The sequence below is a fragment of the Lissotriton vulgaris genome, chromosome 2_2, assembly GCF_964263255.1.
Source record: "Lissotriton vulgaris chromosome 2_2, aLisVul1.2, whole genome shotgun sequence".
Taxonomy (NCBI): domain Eukaryota; kingdom Metazoa; phylum Chordata; class Amphibia; order Caudata; family Salamandridae; genus Lissotriton; species Lissotriton vulgaris.
The window spans coordinates 116,262,852-116,281,750 of NC_141688.1; the positions used below are offsets into that span (position 1 = coordinate 116,262,852).

The following is an 18,899-nucleotide window of genomic DNA, read 5'->3' on the forward strand; positions in this document are numbered from 1 at the left end:
GAATTGGCTGAAATTTTCAGGAAAATGGAACATTTTGTTTCTGAGCAGCCCCTGACAATTTGGGGGGGTTTCATCAAGGGGGGGCCGAGAAAAAAGGGGGGTCCCAAAACGCGTTTTTCCCATGTTAATTTCCATAGGGCGGTTGGCCTCACTTTTAGCTCGAACGGCTGAATGGATTTGCACGAAACTTGGCAAAATTGTAGGGACTGTTAGCCCGATGTGCCTTTGCTAGGTCTCAATATATGTGCTCCAGTGGATTTTGAGTAATTTAGGTTCAAAACAAGATATATATCTGGGCGGAGCCTAACCACACATCTGATCTGATTGGCTGTCAGCACTTCATCCAAGAAGTGTTGGCAGCCATCTTGGGACCAATATACATGATAGCACCTCATTAAAAAGCATTGTAGTTAATAGAGGGTTTTAGGACTTTAGTTACATTATAAATCATTTGTTGATGGTACCATACTCGTTTTAGGAATTGTGGTGGGTTCTAAGGTGATTTTACCATGTGAAAAAACCTTCTGCTGTGATATCATGAATATTGTTTGAAAGAAAACTAATATCTCATGATTTTCCCACAGTGGTTTGGAAGGGGATCTATAAGCTAAACTGAAAGCATATTTTCTGTAAATTCACATTATCTTTCTCAGTCATGTGAAAATGAAGTCTGACATTCTCAGTAAAACATGTACATCCAACAAGGACAGAGACTGTCAGTTGATTCCTTTGTGTTCTACTGCAGCCTCCTAGAGTGTTCTAAAGAACAACTAGAGCGCTAACAGTCCTACTTATTACAAAGGTATGGCACACCTGAAGCCATCTTGATTGGAATAAAGTGGTAACTCTTAAAACATTTAATTTAAAAAGAAACAACATGAGGGGGTATATTTTGCCATAGAAAGTATGATTAGTGCTGCAGAATGAAAAATTAGGGCACATTTTGAGTGACTTCTCAAATCCTTTTCTATTTCATTAAAACATTCTGACATGCAGTCTCCCAAAATGGCCACCAGAGACAAAAGAGCCCAAATGTAGCCCAAATATCACCCAGATGTAGCCCAAGTATAGCCCAATGACAGAATGTCCCCGAGTGTTCTAAAGAACAACTAGAGCGCTAACAGTCCTACTTATTGCAAAGGTATGGCACACCTGAAGCCATCTTGATTGGAATAAAGTGGTAACTCTTAAAACATTTAATTTAAAAAGAAACAACATGAGGGGGTATATTTTGCCATAGAAAGTATGATTAGTGCTGCAGAATGAAAAATTAGGGCACATTTTGAGTGACTTCTCAAATCCTTTTCTATTTCATTAAAACATTCTGACATGCAGTCTCCCAAAATGGCCACCAGAGACAAAAGAGCCCAAATGTAGCCCAAATATCACCCAGATGTAGCCCAAGTATAGCCCAATGACAGAATGTCCCAGAGTGTTCTAAAGAACAACTAGAGCGCTAACAGTCCTACTTATTACAAAGGTATAGCACACCTGGAGCCATCGTGATGGGAATAAAGTGGTAACTCTTAAGACATTTAATTTAAAAAGGAACAAAATGAGGGGGTATATTATGCAATAGAAGGTATTATTAGTGCTGCAGAAAGAAAAATTAGGGCACATTTTGAGTGACTTTTCAAATCCTCTTCTATTTCATTAAAAAATTCTGACATGCAGTCTCCCAAAATGGCCACCAGAGACAAAAGAGCCCAAATGTAGCCCAAATATCACCCAGATGTAGCCCAAGTATAGCCCAATGACAGAATGTCCCAGAGTGTTCTAAAGAACAACTAGAGCGCTAACAGTCCTACTTATTACAAAGGTATGGCACACCTGAAGCCATCTTGATTGGAATAAAGTGGTAACTCTTAAAACATTTAATTTAAAAAGGAACAAAATGAGGGGGTATATTTTGCCATATGAATTATGATTAGTGCTGCAGAAAGAAAAATTAGGGCACATTTTGAGTGACTTCTCAAACCCTCTTCAATTTCATAAAAAAATTCTGACATAGTCTCCCAAGATGGCCACCAGAGACAAAAGAGCCTAAATGTAGCCCAAATATCACCCAGATGTACCCCAAGTATAGCCCAATGACAGAATGTCCCAGAGTGTTCTAAAGAACAACTAGAGCGCTAACAGTCTTACTTATGACAAAAGTATGGCACACCAGAAGCCATCTTGATTGGAATGAAGTGGTAAGTCTGAAAACACTCAATTTAAAAAGGAACAACATGAGGGGGTTAATTTTGCCATAGAAAGTATGATTAGTGCTTCAGAAAGAAAAATTAGGGATCATTTTGAGTGACTTCTCAAATCCTCTTCTATTTCATTAAAAAAATTCTGACATGCAGACTGAAACATGCACTTTGAATACCAGCAGCAGACGTCCCTGGTGAGCAGTAGCTTTACTACAGTGATCTAATGTGCAACTAGAGTGCTAACATTCAGAATTTATGGCAAATGTGTGACACATCTGAATGCCTTCTTGATGGAACCAAAGTAAACAAGCATTGAAAATGCAATAGATCTCGCCCTCGTTTAAGTTAAAGCCATTCTGTTTGTAATGAGGTGGCTTTTTAGCTTTGCTTTTATTAGTGTTTTTTCAACTTTCATGTAAATAACGCACTGTTTTCACCAAATCGACTTTGCCCAAGCACACCCTTCCCTTCGGCCAACAAATCCCAAAAATTCGGCACACCTGCCGATCCACTCTCCCTACAGCTCACCCAAGCCCCGTCCCTCTAGCGCAACTGGAACACCCCAAATTCACCTTCTCCATGCGCACCAAAAACTCCCATTGAATAACATGGCAATTCGCTACTCTGCACAAAAATTGCTCTTCAAAGCACTTCCACTGCTCCGATACGCTTCAAACTTGGCTGAACACTAGTTCCAGCGATTCCCTAACATCTCACCAAAAATCAGCCCAATCCATCCACTGGAACGGGGACGAATTTCAACCCGAATACGCGCCCCCCGCAAACACAAAAAAAAGCCATAAAACGGCCAAATCTCGACCAAAAACCGCCAAAATCCCTCAAAACCTTGCCAACACCAATACGCACGAAACTGAACCGGCCCCTCAGCCCTAGGCTCCGGGAACTCTACTTAATTGACCCAAAAGCCCTAAAAAAGCAACATAATACACACGAAAACGCCCTAACAACCCTAAAATGCATATAAGTATATGTATGCATGCATTTATGTTTGTATTTATATAGATATACAGATGATATATGTTTATATATGTATGTATATATATATATTCACTGAAAAAAACATAGGCTATAGACCATATATAGTTAGGAATTAGCATTTACAAAACCTTGAAAATTCACTGAAAAAACCATAGGTTATAGACCATATATAGTTAGGAATTAGCATTTACAAAACCTTGAAAATTCACTGAAAAAACCATAGGTTATAGACCATATATAGTTAGGAATTCGCATTTACAAAACCTTATTTTACTCACACAAAACCATTGAAATTCCATATATAGTTAGTTGCACTAACTATATATCGCGCACCCGCAATCCACTGCTGATGATGTCACATATTACATCATTCATGACATGGTCAGTGACATCACTGATGACATCACTGATGACATCTCAAATGACATCACTGATGACATCACTGATGACAACATCCAGTGACTGTATGTTTCTGTAAAGTTAAAATATGTCTTACATATTGAAGAATGAGTGGATGTATAAGTGTCTGGATGAAGGATTTAGTAGGTGCATGACTGACTGTATGAGTGAGTGATTAAATGTGTCTCACTGAGTGCATGGGTTAGTGACTAAACTGTCTTAATTTGTGCATCATTATGTCTGTTGTTCTGTAAACTGTTGCATGTGTTGATAAGTAGCTATATGAGTAACTATATGGGTTATTGATTGGTTGCCCAAGTATTTGTATGGGAGACTGAGTGTGTGTGTGGGTGGCTGGGAGGTGTATGACTCTGTGCATAGATGTGTGAGCAGTTGATTCACTAGATGTATGGTTTCAAAAGTGCATGTGGAAACAGCTGTATGGGCGGTTGACTGTGTGCATGAGTGTATTGGTGAGTGAATGGATATCTCAGTGCTACATGTCAAAGTAAGTACATATGTAAAACACAGTACATGTGAGAGTTGACATATATAAATAACTGTGCATAAGAGCCAGTGAATGTGTGAGTGGCTGTATGGATCATTGTGAACTTGTATCAGGGATTGTATAAGAGAGTAAATATGTGTTAGTATATGTTTGAATAAGTAAAGTTTGTATAACTGTATAGTTGAGGAAATGGAGGTGTGATTGATTCTTTGCATGACTGACTAGGTGTGTGAGTAACTCCATGGATGAGTGACAGTCTGTGAGTGTCTGTTTACACTGATTGTATCTAAGGTTATATTAGAGTCTGAAGAGGTTCATCGTATTATCACATGAATGATATCATCAGTGATGTGATCAGTAATGTCAAATGAGATGTCATCAGTGATGTCATCAGTGATGTCATTTGAGATGTCATCAGTGATGTCATTTGAGATGTCATCAGTGATGTCATCAGTGATGTCACTGACCATGTCATGAATGATGTAATATGTGACATCATCAGCAGTGGATTGCGGGTGCGCGATATATAGTTAGTGCAACTAACTATATATGGAATTTCAATGGTTTTGTGTGAGTAAAATAAGGTTTTGTAAATGCGAATTCCTAACTATATATGGTCTATAACCTATGGTTTTTTCAGTGAATATATATATATATATATATATATATATATATATATATATACTACTATTATAAAGAGAGAAGTGTGTCCTTTGAGCCAGGTAAACTCGAAAACTGCACCACCAATCCAAACACCCAAAACATCCTTGAAAACGTCAGGGCAAGCAGATGGACATGGGCTACATTAAAAAAAAAAAAAAACGTTGTTTAAAAAATTAATATATAAAAAAAGTAGTCCCTAGGAAGAAGCGCCGGCCGCGGCGTGCGTGCTGACATCACGAGCACAGGGAGGAGCGGCGTACAGGAGCAAGAGGAAGAGCGGGGGACGTGAGCGCTGGGAGGAGCGGAGAGGACTGGCGGACAAGCGGGGAGGAGCGGTGACGACTGGTGAGGAGCGGCAGAGCGGGGAACTCAGGAGCAGGTAAGAAAGACTCCCACTGCTCAGGGGCCCTGAAGCAGGCTTAACGTCGGGGCGGGCGGGGCCCTGAAGCAGCCTTAACGTCAGGGCGGGTGGGGTGACGACCGGCGAGGAGCGGCAGAGCGGGGAACTCAGGAGCAGGTAAGAAAGACTCCCACTGCTCAGGGGCACTGAAGCAGCCTTAACGTCGGGCAGGCGGGTCGGGGCTGGCGGGGCCTTGAAGCAGCCTTAACGTCGGAGCGGGCGGGGGCCCAGAAGCAGCCTTAACGTCGGGGTGGGCGGGGGCCTAGAAGCAGCCCTTTGCTCCCGAACAACGCCGGGACGGGCTGCTAGTATATATATATATATATATATATATACCTATTTATATATATTTTTTTTTTCACTGAAAAAAACATAGGTTTCAGGCACGTTATAGTTAGAAATTAGCATTTAAAAAACCTTAGAAATTCACTGAAAAAACCATAGGTTTCAGGGGTGTTATAGTTAGCTGGATATTTCACTCGTACAAAACCATAGAAATTCCTCCGTTATAGTTAGTTCTGCTAACTATAACTCGTGCACCCGCAATGCACTGCTGATGATGTCACATATTACAACATTCATGACATGTTCAGTGACATAACTGATGACATCATCCAGTGAATGTTGTTTTGTTTGAAATTTAAATATGTATTACATATATACCAATCTGTATTGAAGAATGAGTGGATATATAATTATCTGGATGGAGTATTTAGTAGCTGTGTGAGTGACTGTTTAAGTGAGTAATTAAATGTTTCTTATTAAATACATGGGTTAGTGACTAAAATGTTTGAATTTCTGTATCACTCTGCCTGTTGTTGTGTAACCTGCTGCATCAGTTGGTCACTAGCTACATGAGTGTCTATATTAGTTATTGATTAGTTGGCTGAGTATTTGTATGGGAAACTGAGTGTGTGTGTGGTTGGGTGGGCGGGTGTGACTCGGTGCAGAGATGTGTGAGTCTTTGATTGACAAGGTGTATGAGTTCAAGAGTGCATGTGGAAACAGTTGTTTGGGTGAGTGAGTGTGTTTATGGGTGTGTTGGTGAGCGAATATATGTCTTAGTGGTATATCTCCAACGAAGTAGAAAAATAAAAGGCAGTGTATGTGAGAGTTGGTGTATATAAATAACTATACATAAGAGTTAGTGATTGTGAGAGTGACTGTGGATAAGTGTATTCTTGTAATAGTGATTTTATAAGACAGTAAGTATGAGTTACTATCTGTATGAATAAATGAGGTGGCGTTTGTAAAGCTGTGTAGGTGTGTAAATGTAAGTGTGATTGATTGTTTGCATGAGTGAGTAGGATGACTGCATAACCGACTAGGATGATTGTTGGTGTGTCAATGTCTATATAGGAGCATTTCATAGTGTTCTATTGATCAGTGACTGCATGTATGAGCGATTCTATGGGTGAATGAGTAGATGTCTGTGTAGACCTAGGAATCAGTGAGTGGGTATGTAGTAACTGGCATTGATGTGACAATGGTTTCAAAAATGGTACTCTGTATTTTACAGTGAGCGATCAAAGGTTATACTAGTGTGTGATGAGGTGCATCAGATTGTCACATGGATGATGTCATCAGTGATGTCATTTGAGATGTCATCAGTGATGTAATCAGTGATGCCACTGACCACGTCATGAATGATGTAATATGTGACATCATCAGCAGTGCATTGTGGGGGCGCGAGTTATAGTTAGCAGAACTAGCTATAACGGAGGTATTTCTATGGTTTTGTACGAGTGAAATGACCCACTAACTATAACACCCCTGAAACCTATGTTTTTTTCAGTTAATTTCTAAGGTGTTTAAAATGCTAATTTCTAACTATAACGTGCCTGAAACCTATGGTTTTTCAGTGAATTTCTATGTTTTTTTCAATGCTAATTTCTAACTATAAGGTGCCTGAAACCTATGGTTTTTTCAGTTTCGTTCAAAGGTTTTTCAAATGCTAGTTTCTCACCATACACACAGAGGTAGGACGTGTGAAGAAAGAAGATAAAATGCACAGAAAGAAGCAAAAGAAATGCAGAAAGAAGCAACAGAAGTCCACAAAGATGAAGAAAAGTGCAGGAAGAAGCAAGACATGTGCCGAAAGAACCAACAGAGGAGCAGAAAGAGGCCTGGTTGCAAATTATCATGTGCCCATGACTTTTTCAGACGGGTACTGGTGGTAACTGACTCTGACTAACCAGGTCTAGAGCCATTGCTATGCTAAAAGACACTTACAATACCGTGAAAACACCTACATACACTAGGGAACACTATACGTTGGGGTACCCGGTGATTAGCATGACCTCCTCTGTAAGGCCCTAGTACTTAATAGGGCAGGGGGATTAAAACTACCTCTCAAAACGCGCTATGGGGCGTTTGCACAATGCTGAAGGGAGGGCGGGCTTGACGTGATATGTGTGTAAAAACGCCCTGTGGCGGGTTTTAAGTTGGGAGATTAAGTCCCCATGAATCCTGGCGATCCCTGGGGTCCAACTAGCCAACCAAGTTCCTCCAGTAAGTGCCACAGAGCTGTGTTGTACAGAGGTGTAAAAAGAGGTGTGGCCTGGCCCACCTCTCTGCAATGCTTAGTGGAGGTATGTGGTGGGCTAGTTGTACCCCAGGGACCCTGAGGATTGAAGGGGAATTAATTCCCCAACTTAAAACGCGCTACAGGGCGTGTTTGCACACATGTCACCTCAAGCCCCGCCCCCTCCCTTCACCACTGTGTAAACGCACCCTGTGGTGCATTTTAAGTTGGGGGATAAAGTCCCCTTGAATCCTGAGAGTCCCTGGGGTCCAACTAGCCCACCAGGTCCCTCCAGTAAGCGCCACAGAGCAGCGTTGCAGAGAGGTGTAAAAAGGGGCGTGGCCTGGACCACCTCTCTGCAACGCAGCCCTGTGGTGCTTACTGGAGGTACCTGGTGGGCTAGTTGGCCCCCACGGATCCCCAGTATTGAAGAGGAATTAATTTCCCAAGTTAATACGCGCCACAGGGCGTTGCTGGAGGGAGCAGGGCCTCCGGGACGATCGTAAGTATTTATTTCTTTTTTCTTTTTAAGAAAGGGGGCTGTGTGGCCCCCCTTCTTTTTCTATTTTATGGGCCCTGGGGACCCTATCTCCCAGGGCCTGAATTGAAGGGGGCTGCATGGCCCCCCTCCCAAGGCCATATTCAGCCCCGGGGACCCCATCCCCCGGGGCATGGCCCATGTTTTTATTTATTTTTTATTATTTGAAGGGGGGCTGCTTGGCCCCCCTCCTCAGGCCATTTATAGCCCCGGGGACCCCATCCCCCAGGGCCAACCTTTGGTTTTTTTTCTGTTTTGAAAAAAAAAGTATTATTGGAGAAGGGGGGCGCGTAACCCCCCTCCCTGACCACTTTGTTGGGGACCGTGGGGGGGGTTCCCAATTCCCCCACTGTCCCGCCGGCTCCCAGCCTCCGGCGGGAGCCGACATTGCTTTTCCACGCGGTGAACTGCTAAGATGCAGCTCCCTGTGTGGAAACCGATCTGCTTTTGTTTTTGGAAGAGAGAGCAGGTTTCTCTGCTCTCTCTTCCAAAAACCAAACCAGCGTTTGCTATGACAGGGCGGGAGCCGGATGGCTCCCGCCCAGCCATAGCAAACAGCAGTGCCCTGGGGGTGGGCACTCCGGTACACTGCAGGAACCGGCCTTGGGGGGTGGGGGTCCCCAGGGCCATCACAGGCTCCAAGAGGGGGGTCGCGCAGCCCCCTTCCCAACAATGAGAAAGCCCCAAGGGGTGGTGGTCCCTGGTGCTCGGGTCCATTACGGACCACCACTTTTAAATATTAGTGCTCCGTGGAGGTGGTGGTCCCCGGGGCATGTGGAGCGGTGCGAGTACATTTTTAAAAAAGCCCCGGAGTGGTGGTCTCTGGGACAGCGGGGGTTGTGTGGCCCCCCCACTAATTTATGAATAAAAGCCCCGGGGGTGGTAGGCCCCGGGGCTTGGGGGCCGAGGAGGCCATCCCACACATTTACAAAACAAGCCCCGGGTGGTGGCAGTCCCCGGGGCTGCGGGGAGGCAGTGTGCCCCCCGTAAATATTGTTGCAAAGCCCCGGCGCTTGGTGGTCCCCGGGGCAGTGTGGGGGGGATTGGGCCCCCCCCCACATATTTTTTACTGCCCCTGGGGCCTACAATTTTTTTATTTTCTTGCCCGGATTCGCGCACCCAGTGCGATTTTGGACAATTTTTTTTTATTGCTTTTTTGGGCCCTGAGGGTCCTTGTGGGACCACCTGAGCAGGCCTAGGGGGTCCGGATGTTTCTACCCTGTCCCTTTTTCTTGTTTTGCGCCTTTGTTTTTCTGTTTTCTTGTGCCTCGGTTCTACCGAGGCAAAAGATGGCTGCCAACCCTTCCTGGTTTGGAGTGTTGACAGCCAAATAGAATGCAGCTGGTGATCGGCAGGTTGCGCCTCTATAAATCGATATTTTAATTTTTTTATTTTCTCAGCAACTACTGAACGGATTTGCACCATTTAAGAAAACGAGTGCTTTCTGAACGAAGCACTACCTTTCTACCAAATTTGGTGTAATTCCGTTCAGCAGTTCCAGCTGTAGCCGTGTCTAAAGTTTCCTATTGGAAATGCATTTTTTGACCTCTTTTTTTAAAAAATTTCTCAGGAACTACTGAACTGATTTACACCATTTACCAAACAAGCATTGGCACAGCCAATAGGTCTCGCTTTTGGGACCTTATAAGTGTTTAGTTATGCAGCACAATGTCCTTGATGCAACAACTGTTGCATGGATAAACACTTATAAGGTCCCAAAGGCGAGACCTATTGGCTATGCCAATGCTTGTTTCCTGGGCTAAGATGTAGATATTTTCGTGCAGGCCGGATCTAAGGAAGAATGGATTAAAAGATTATGACCAACCCATATTATGGGAGAAGGGGGTCGCGTAACCCCCCTCCCTGGCCACTTTGTTGGGGACCGTGGGGGGGGTTCCCAATTCCCCCACTGTCCCGCCGGCTCCCAGCCTCCGGCGGGAGCCGACATTGCTTTTCAACGCGGTGAACTGCTAAGATGCAGCTCCCTGTGTGGAAACCGATCTGCTTTTGTTTTTGGAAGAGAGAGCAGGTTTCATTACTCTCTCTTCCAAAAACCAAAACCAGCGTTTGCTATGACAGGGCGGGAGCCGGATGGCTCCCGCCCAGCCATAGCAAACAGCAGTGCCCTGGGGGTGGGCACTCCGGTACACTGCAGGAACCGGCCTTGGGGGATGGGGGTCCCCAGGGCCATCACAGGCTCCAAGAGGGGGGTCGCGCAGCCCCCTTCCCAACAATGAGAAAGCCCAAAGGGGTGGTGGTCCCTGGTGCTCGGGTCCATTACGGACCACCACTTTTAAATATTAGTGCTCCGTGGAGGTGGTGGTCCCCGGGGCATGTGGAGCGTTGCGAGTACATTTTTAAAAAAGCCCCGGAGTGGTGGTCTCTGGGACAGCGGGGGCTGTGTGGCCCCCCCACTAATTTATGAATAAAAGCCCCGGGGGTGGTAGGCCCCGGGGCTTGGGGGCCGTGGAGGCCATCCCACACATTTACAAAACAAGCCCCGGGTGGTGGCAGTCCCCGGGGCTGCGGGGAGGCAGTGTGCCCCCCGTAAATATTGTTGCAAAGCCCCGGCGCTTGGTGGTCCCCGGGGCAGTGTGGGGGGGATTGGGCCCCCCCCCACATATTTTTTACTGCCCCTGGGGCCTACAATTTTTTTATTTTCTTGCCCGGATTCGCGCACCCAGTGCGATTTTGGACAATTTTTTTTTATTGCTTTTTTGGGCCCTGAGGGTCCTTGTGGGACCACCTGAGCAGGCCTAGGGGGTCCGGATGTTTCTACCCTGCCCCTTTTTCTTGTTTTGTGCCTTTGTTTTTCTGTTTTCTTGTGCCTCGGTTCTACCGAGGCAAAAGATGGCTGCCAACCCTTCCTGGTTTGGAGTGTTGACAGCCAAATAGAATGCAGCTGGTGATCGGCAGGTTGCGCCTCTATATATCGATATTTTAATTTTTTTATTTTCTCAGCAACTACTGAACGGATTTGCACCATTTAAGAAAACGAGTGCTTTCTGAACGAAGCACTACCTTTCTACCAAATTTGGTGTAATTCCGTTCAGCAGTTCCAGCTGTAGCCGTGTCTAAAGTTTCCTATTGGAAATGCATTTTTTGACCTCTTTTTTTTTAAATTTCTCAGGAACTACTGAACTGATTTACACCATTTAACAAACAAGCATTGGCACAGCCAATCGGTCTCGCTTTTGGGACCTTATAAGTATTTAGTTATGCAGCACAATGTCCTTGGTGCAACAACTGTTGCATGGATAAACACTTATAAGGTCCCAAAGGCGAGACCTATTGGCTATGCCAATGCTGGTTTCCTGGGCTAAGATGCAGATATTTTCGTGCAGGCCGGACCCAAGGAAGGATGGATTAAAAGATTATGACCAACCCGTATTGACAGCTCAAATGATTAGTTATACTGGGTGCAGAGAGAACGTGGACCCGTCAGCGGTCAGAAACCCGTTTGCTTTTCTACTAATTGGTATGAAGGGTGCAATCACTTGGGGAGTTTCGCCCTTCTGGTAAAGGAGTCATTAATAGATGTCTGCACAATCTATTGCCATGCTGGTTGTAAATGTTCCACAACACAACCTTGCATTCTGTGAGTAGCATAGGACATATTAATAAGACGCAAGTCAAACTTTCATCCTGTTGGTGGCAATGGCAGCACTTAGAGGTAGAAGGTGTCGGGACCATTTAGACAGGCAGTCAATCGTTCAACACAGCCCAAAGCGTAGATGAATGCAAAAACAACAATTGATGGACAAAATGCAGAACAATGTCATACATGCTCCCCAGTACAGAGATCTGGGCCTAAATCCATCGTTTTTTTGCACTCCACACCACCCCAGTTCAGACATGGCCATATGCAAATCAGCCTTGACCCTGTGCCTCATGGGAACAGTCTAGCCCGAACTGCCAAGCCATGTCTTTACTGGGCCGGAATCAAGCATCCTAGGACCGGTTTCTGGCTATCAGCCGTCTTCAGCCAGGATAGCTTGACTCCAGTGGTGTGGAGAGCATGGGACTCACGTCTGAGCCTACCCATCCCACTCGGGGTAACAAATGCAAAAACAACAATTGATGGACAGAATTCAGAACAATGTCATTCATACACCCCAGTACAGAGATCTGGGCCTAAATCCATCATTTTTTTGCACTCCACACCACCCCAGTTCAGACATGGCCATATGCAAATCAGCCTTGACCCTGTGCCTCATGGGAACAGTCTAGCCCGAACTGCCAAGTCATGTCTTTCCTGGACCGGAATCAAGCCTCCTAGGACCGGTTTCTGGCTATCAGCCGTCTTCAGCCAGGATTGCTTGACTCCAGAGGTGTGGAGAGCATGGGACTCACGTCTGAGCATACCCATCCCACTCGGGGTGACAAATGCAAAAACAACAATTGATGGACAGAATGCAGAACAATGTCATACATGCACCCCAGTACAGAGATCTGGGCCTAAATCCATCGTTTTTTTGTACTCCACACCACCCCAGTTCAGACATGGCCATATGCAAATCAGCCTTGACCCTGTGCCTCATGGGAACAGTCTAGCCCGAACTGCCAAGCCATGTCTTTCCTGGACCGGAATCAAGCAACCTAGGACCGGTTTCTGGCTATCAGCCGTCTTCAGCCAGGATAGCTTGACTCCAGTGGTGTGGAGAGCATGGGACTCACTTCAAGCGTAGATGAAGCAGTTAAATTTTATAAAGGCATTTCAGTACGACTGTTGAGTAAGTCTGCGGATAGGGCTGTTTATAACAGTTGATAGACATCAATGTATGGCTTTATTTGCTAAAATGTTGTTTTTTTCCTATTCCATGAAATACTCTTTGTTTATTCTAGGCTCTTTTGAAAGAATTACGAGGTAGGGTGTGTTCCCATAGCTGTTTTGCTTTTAAGTCATTCAGGGCCAACTCGAAGGCCTGCGCCGAACTGTTTGTTTTTTCCAGAAAGCCTGGTTGTATTTCTTTCCGTATCAGGAAGCACAGCGTTGCATGGTCTGAGAATCTTAATAAGGACATTTACCCGAGTATGAGGCTTTGTTCTGTTAATTCTTGATCCTAGGCTAAATTCCAAATGGATCTGAGATGGAGAAACATTTTGAGGGAGATGACGGAGGAGGTGGAAAACCATGCATTGTGCATTGGTGAGAAAGGTCCCGAACTTTACCCAGAAGGCTTCTGTTCCAGAGCAGAACTGTTTGTTGGAATAAACTTGGCCTTTATCCTATTTGTCTGTCCTCTGCTTTTATTCTTTTGTTACACCGTCGAAAATGGTTGAGGCCCACATGATTGCAGTTATCTATGCAATCGGTTATGGAAGCACTACAGTCACTGTATGCGCCTTTTAATGAAATATTTTGCTTTAGCTTTTTTACCTTTTGTAAGTGTTTTTTTGATTCATGCAGATTTTATGTATGTTACAGTATGGTACTTTTAACATGGATTGGGATTCCCTATGCATATTATGTGAATCTTTATGCAAATATGTATATTTTATAATTGGTTTTATGTGGATCTCTTCAGAGTTCCGTAACATAAACAAAACCTGAACTTAATGTATACACCATGGGCCCATACAAGCGACAGACATACACCAGACGCTCACTCACCTGTTTTGGGACCTTTCCCTTGCAGTCCTGACCCGAGCAGTCACAACTGGTAAGACAGGGGAGCTGGGAATGGTTCTCCCTGCTTCTAAATCTAACATTTCAAATTGCCAACAATAAACTCCTCTGGGGCCCGCTGATCCTGAGGCGCTGAGCCCTGATGAGCCATGCCTGTGCGGAGCTCCGAGACTAGGATGCTCACAGCTGGATCCTCCCGGGTAAATGGTGCAGGCTGGGCCTACACAGCCCTGTACTTCAGCGAACGGGTGAAAGTTGGAGGTCGGTCAAAACTGTTGAGCGCCGGGCATCTGACAGAGATGGCACAGTGGTACCACTGTAAATAACATGCCGAAGAACACACAACTCCGGTTGGACCATTTGATGAGCAATATTAATTGGATATTTGCTGACACTGTAACAGCGGTATGTTCATAATACACAGTCAGGAACGTGCCTCCTGCTTCCGCCACCGGTGGCAAGCGCACCTCACGTGGGATGCTATTGACATTCCAGGATGCTGAAGCACACTTGTGTTATGTAAATATTTTGCATCCTAATGAAAGCTTCATGAGGGTGGAATTCATGTCAGGCAACACCTAACACGCTTCCAAGACGGCCGCGCACAAAGAACTGTGAAAACTGAAGACACTTCGAGTTTCTTTCATAGCAATTAAAGAAAACACACACATGCATGCGAGTCGCGCCAAAGATGGAGGCAGCAGGGGGAGGGAAGACAGTAGGGAGCCTGTGCCTGTTTCCCTTGTGGGAACGAGCAGGGGCACCACATATGTTTGCAAGTTAAAAACATATGGTGTCAAAGCTCGTTCCCGCAAGGGAATCGCCAGACGTGCACTCGTTGCCATTGAAGGCAATGCAACGCATGCACGTTTTTGCCTGAAAAGGCGCATGAATGGCTAAAGGTCTTTCTCCTAGGCCGTGCATGCATGCTGCGTAGGCGAGACCTGAAAAGGGCTCTTTCTGAACCAAGGGCAAATTTATTGTAATTCCATTCAGCAGTTTGGGCTGTAGCCGTGTCTAAAGTTTCTTTTGGGAATCAACATGTAGAAAACACGTTTTGGGAGACCCCTTTTTTCTCGGCCCCCGCTTACCGAATCACCCTGAGCGCCCCACTAGTTTTGAAAATTTCGCGAAGATTCGTCAACGGCTCCAAAGTTATTAGGAAAAGAAAAAATGCTTTTCCGATGGAAACTAGGTCCTAACTATAACTACCTACTGGCGACCGCCAGTAGGAAATATATATATATATATATATATATATATATATATATATATATATATATATATATATATATATATATATATATATACATATACATTCACACACACACATAATAAACATGAAATGTGCTTCATATAGCCTCCAGATGAGTGTTACTTTTCTTTGCAACCTGTAAAAAATCTGCCAGCATTCTTTGGGAACAGATAATTTCTAAGGGGGTATTTTTAGAACTCAGATTACCTTCTTAAGAAAAACATACAATGTTGAAAATATTAGACGCACACAAGTTGTCACATATATTTCTTGTTTTCCATTGTCAAATACTCATGCTCATCGGCATGTCATGAAAGTGCCGTTTTAATTGCGAACGGGTGTTATACTTAGGGCGCTGCTCCTGGCATAAGACTTTATGGGATCTTAAGGGTGTCTTGGCAGTTTCTTAAAGATGCATAGGTTTGTACGGCTAAGAATAGTTGGCTCTCGTTTAGTCAAACAGTATCACTACCTTAACAGTGCAGTGAAATCTCCTCTTTTCTGTTTTCCATAAAGTGATAGAGAAAGCGTTCAAATGTTGCAGTGCGGTCTCACCAGCACTAACTGCATCGTATGCGCTTACGTCATGAATCTAAACTATAAATCACTCAGTGTAGTAAATAATACCAGAAAAACACTACCTGAAGCAGTTCAACGGGGTCTGCCTGGTGTGTGTGAAGCCCAGTATCCGCACCAGGGAAGCAGCTTTTAGGATCTTCATGTTGGAGGCGCGAGAGGTCGGTCTGAGTTTGCCGAAGTAAGCAATGTGTGAATAAAGTTTACTATGTATGCGTGCTTGTGGGCGTGGACGTCCTGTGCCTAGAGCTGGTGTTGGAGCCCTATAAACTGCTACAGACACTCCTCCAGAGGGAAGCGCACTGCTTGTTCCAGCTTGCACACTTTCCCTCCTTTGCCGACGCTGCAGCTGTAACCTAAAGCAACTTTGTAGCAATCTATTTGCGCCTTCACAGTTGTCTGTCAACATGAAGTCATGAGAATAAAAGAAAGACAAAAGTAAAATTCAGTTTAATGTAAGACAGGCAGTCACCCTAAAACAGGCATGTCAATTCGCTCACAAAAAATGAGTCAATTTAAAAAACATTATCACTAGATATGCGAAGCAAGCAAAAAACATTAAGACTTTTTAACTCGCATATTAGAGCATTGATGAAATGTCGGCATGCCTATCGAATGCACAAAATGATGCACAAAATGTATGGGGAAGCAATGCAGACAGGTGTGCAACTGACAGGTCGAAGTGTCAAGTAGACCAAAGCTACTGCTGACCTATCAATAGCGTTAACAAAAGTAGCTGTGTGTTTTGCTGTTTTTCAAACACTGGAATCTCATCAGTCTACCAGCAATTCCACTGCCACGCCCATCAATTTGCAAAACTAAAACGGCCATCTTGGATTGGGCACCTTTACCTTACACTAAATAAAAATTGAGGTGCTTTTTGTGGGTATAGCGAAAAGCTCCAGAAGTGATGCTCAATCTGTGAAAGTTGTATTGCTGTCACTACTACCTGTGCTGCACACGTTTAGCTCATTGGTGTGCTGTTGTGTGGTGTGCTATAGTGGTTGCTGGAAAAGGACTCCTTTATTTATTGATGTCCCCCATTGTCAGTACACTTGGACATAAAGTTGCAAAATGCTGCCATTCATGACTGCTGACACTCCAAACTCAAAATGTCTGTTCTGCGGACGGACAGATAATGTGATTAGTACTGCCAAAAAAAGCAGTACTTGTCACATACATTTATTATTTTTTGTAATTACTTTACATGAATGCTTACCCGTTGGCACTGGGTCGCCGCCCTTTAGCAACGGCTAAAGGGCGGCGACCCAGTGCCAACGGGTAAGCATTCATGTAAAGTAATTACAAAAAATAATAAATGTATGTGACAAAACGTAATTGCAGATGCTGCCCTTGAACAACAGCCTTATCCCAGTTGTGGGCCTTGCCCATTCCTGCTGCACATGTGCCGCTTGATCAGCTATTGCATCTATATTTCCGAAATTCCGCTTGGGTTTGTTTTAGATGTGCTCAAGGTTCTTGAGGTTTGTGCTACGGCCCTGACAGCCTGATGATTACTGTACTATGAATACACACTTTGTGCAGGGAGCTGAGTGGGCTATGAACTGGTCCTAACACCAGCTGATGCATATTCAGTGAGTTTAAATGAATGCTCCTGAATTGGTGGTGTCATTACCACGGCCAAATCATACTAAGTGGCCAGTGCAGCTCATATGATTTGGAGCTGATGACACTTTTTAATATATTAAAAAATCTGAATGAATATGACATTAATGCATAGACGTGCTAATGCAATATGTAGAGAAAATGATGTTAATTTACGTTTAGAATGACTATAGCTAATGTAGGCCTGCATTTTAAAATGGGTACCAGGGTTTGCTATCTTCCTTGGTTACACATAAACATGTTGGGCCTCATTTATGAGAAATGACGCATCGCTGCGTGAAAGCAGCGATGCAACACTTCTCAGTGCGCACTCCTTGCGACATGATATTTAATGTATGATGCATCATGTCGCAAGGAGTTACATATATGTCAGTATTTCTGATGTATCTGTATGGCGCAAAAGTGACGCATTGCTGGAGTGTGCCACAAAAGTGACACAACTCCAGCAATGAGTCCTTTCACATGAGGCAAGCCCCATGTGAAAGGGCCTGCGTCAGTCTTACGCCTGCTGTGAGGCTGGCGTAAGAAATTGATGCATTTGCGTCCTAGAAGTGGCGCAGTGAAATCTTATAGATTTCACTGCGTCACTTCTATGACCCTTTCTTGCGTCACAACGCCCCCCTTGCATACATTATACCTGGCGTAGGTATAATGTATCGCAGGGGTTTACAAAGTGACTCATCTACCTAGATGCGTCACTTTGTAAATATGGTGCAACAAGGCACATTTTTTATGCTGCTGGTGCGTCACAAAAAGTGACGCACCGGCGGCGTAAAAGTGACGCACGGCCTCATAAATGAGGCCCGTTATTTCTAGGTGAAGCTGGAGTTCTAATTAGTGAATGTGATGTTGTTTAGCTTTCTTCCTTGTGTGAAGAAATGTTTTCTTTTCTTAGTGACAATCATTAAATATTTTAATGAGCAGTGCCTTCACAAATGCACCTGCAGAGTACAGGCTGGTCATTGTGTCCCATTTTGTTGCAGATATTGTAAGTTTGAAGGACGCTGAGAGAAGCCTGTTTTGTGAGAAGTCCTGAGAATCTAATGAGCATATCATTGTATTAACCTGATTGGATAGTCTCATGAGACCTGCACGTAAGTGTGTAACATTTAAAAATTGTGTGATTTAAGTAAGTGCAAATTAGATTATAGGGCAGGGTTTTTCGATGTAGCTTAGAGTAGAGCATAGTAGGACATTTGGGGCCAGATGTACGACCGTTTTTTGCTGTCGCAAAGGGGTTTTTGCCTTGTTTGCGACCGCAAAAAAACTTGTGGCCAATGGACCAACCCTAGTTTGCAAGTCGCTAATCAATTAGTGACTCGCAAAATGAGGTTAGCGACTCGCTCTTAGGAAGGGTCATTGCAAGGGCGTCCCTTCCTAATTGCGACTCCAAAACCTTTGTATGAATGTTTTGCAACCTCAATTGCGGTCGCAAAACACTGCCGGTTTACCACCCTTCTCAGAAGGGTGGTAAGGCACCCACAAACAGGTAGGGGTCCCTATGGGATCCCTTCCCCTTTGGGAATGCATGCGCAAACATTTTTTAAGGGCTGGCAGTGGTGTCAGGGACCACTGCCTGCCCCA

At 44.4% G+C, this 18,899-nt stretch overlaps 1 protein-coding gene across 1 annotated transcript in view; it reads right to left on the minus strand.

Annotated features, from left to right (window-relative positions):
• Nucleotides 1-15,885, minus strand: part of ACSBG1 (acyl-CoA synthetase bubblegum family member 1) — a 628,810-nt gene extending 612,925 nt beyond the window's left edge. Inside the window, exon 1 of the mRNA XM_086959413.1 lies at nt 15,755-15,885. Coding sequence (XP_086815539.1) covers nt 15,755-15,834 — 80 coding nt within the window. The 5' untranslated portion in view covers nt 15,835-15,885. The remainder of the gene's footprint in view (nt 1-15,754) is intronic.
• Nucleotides 15,886-18,899: the final 3,014 nt, after the last annotated feature.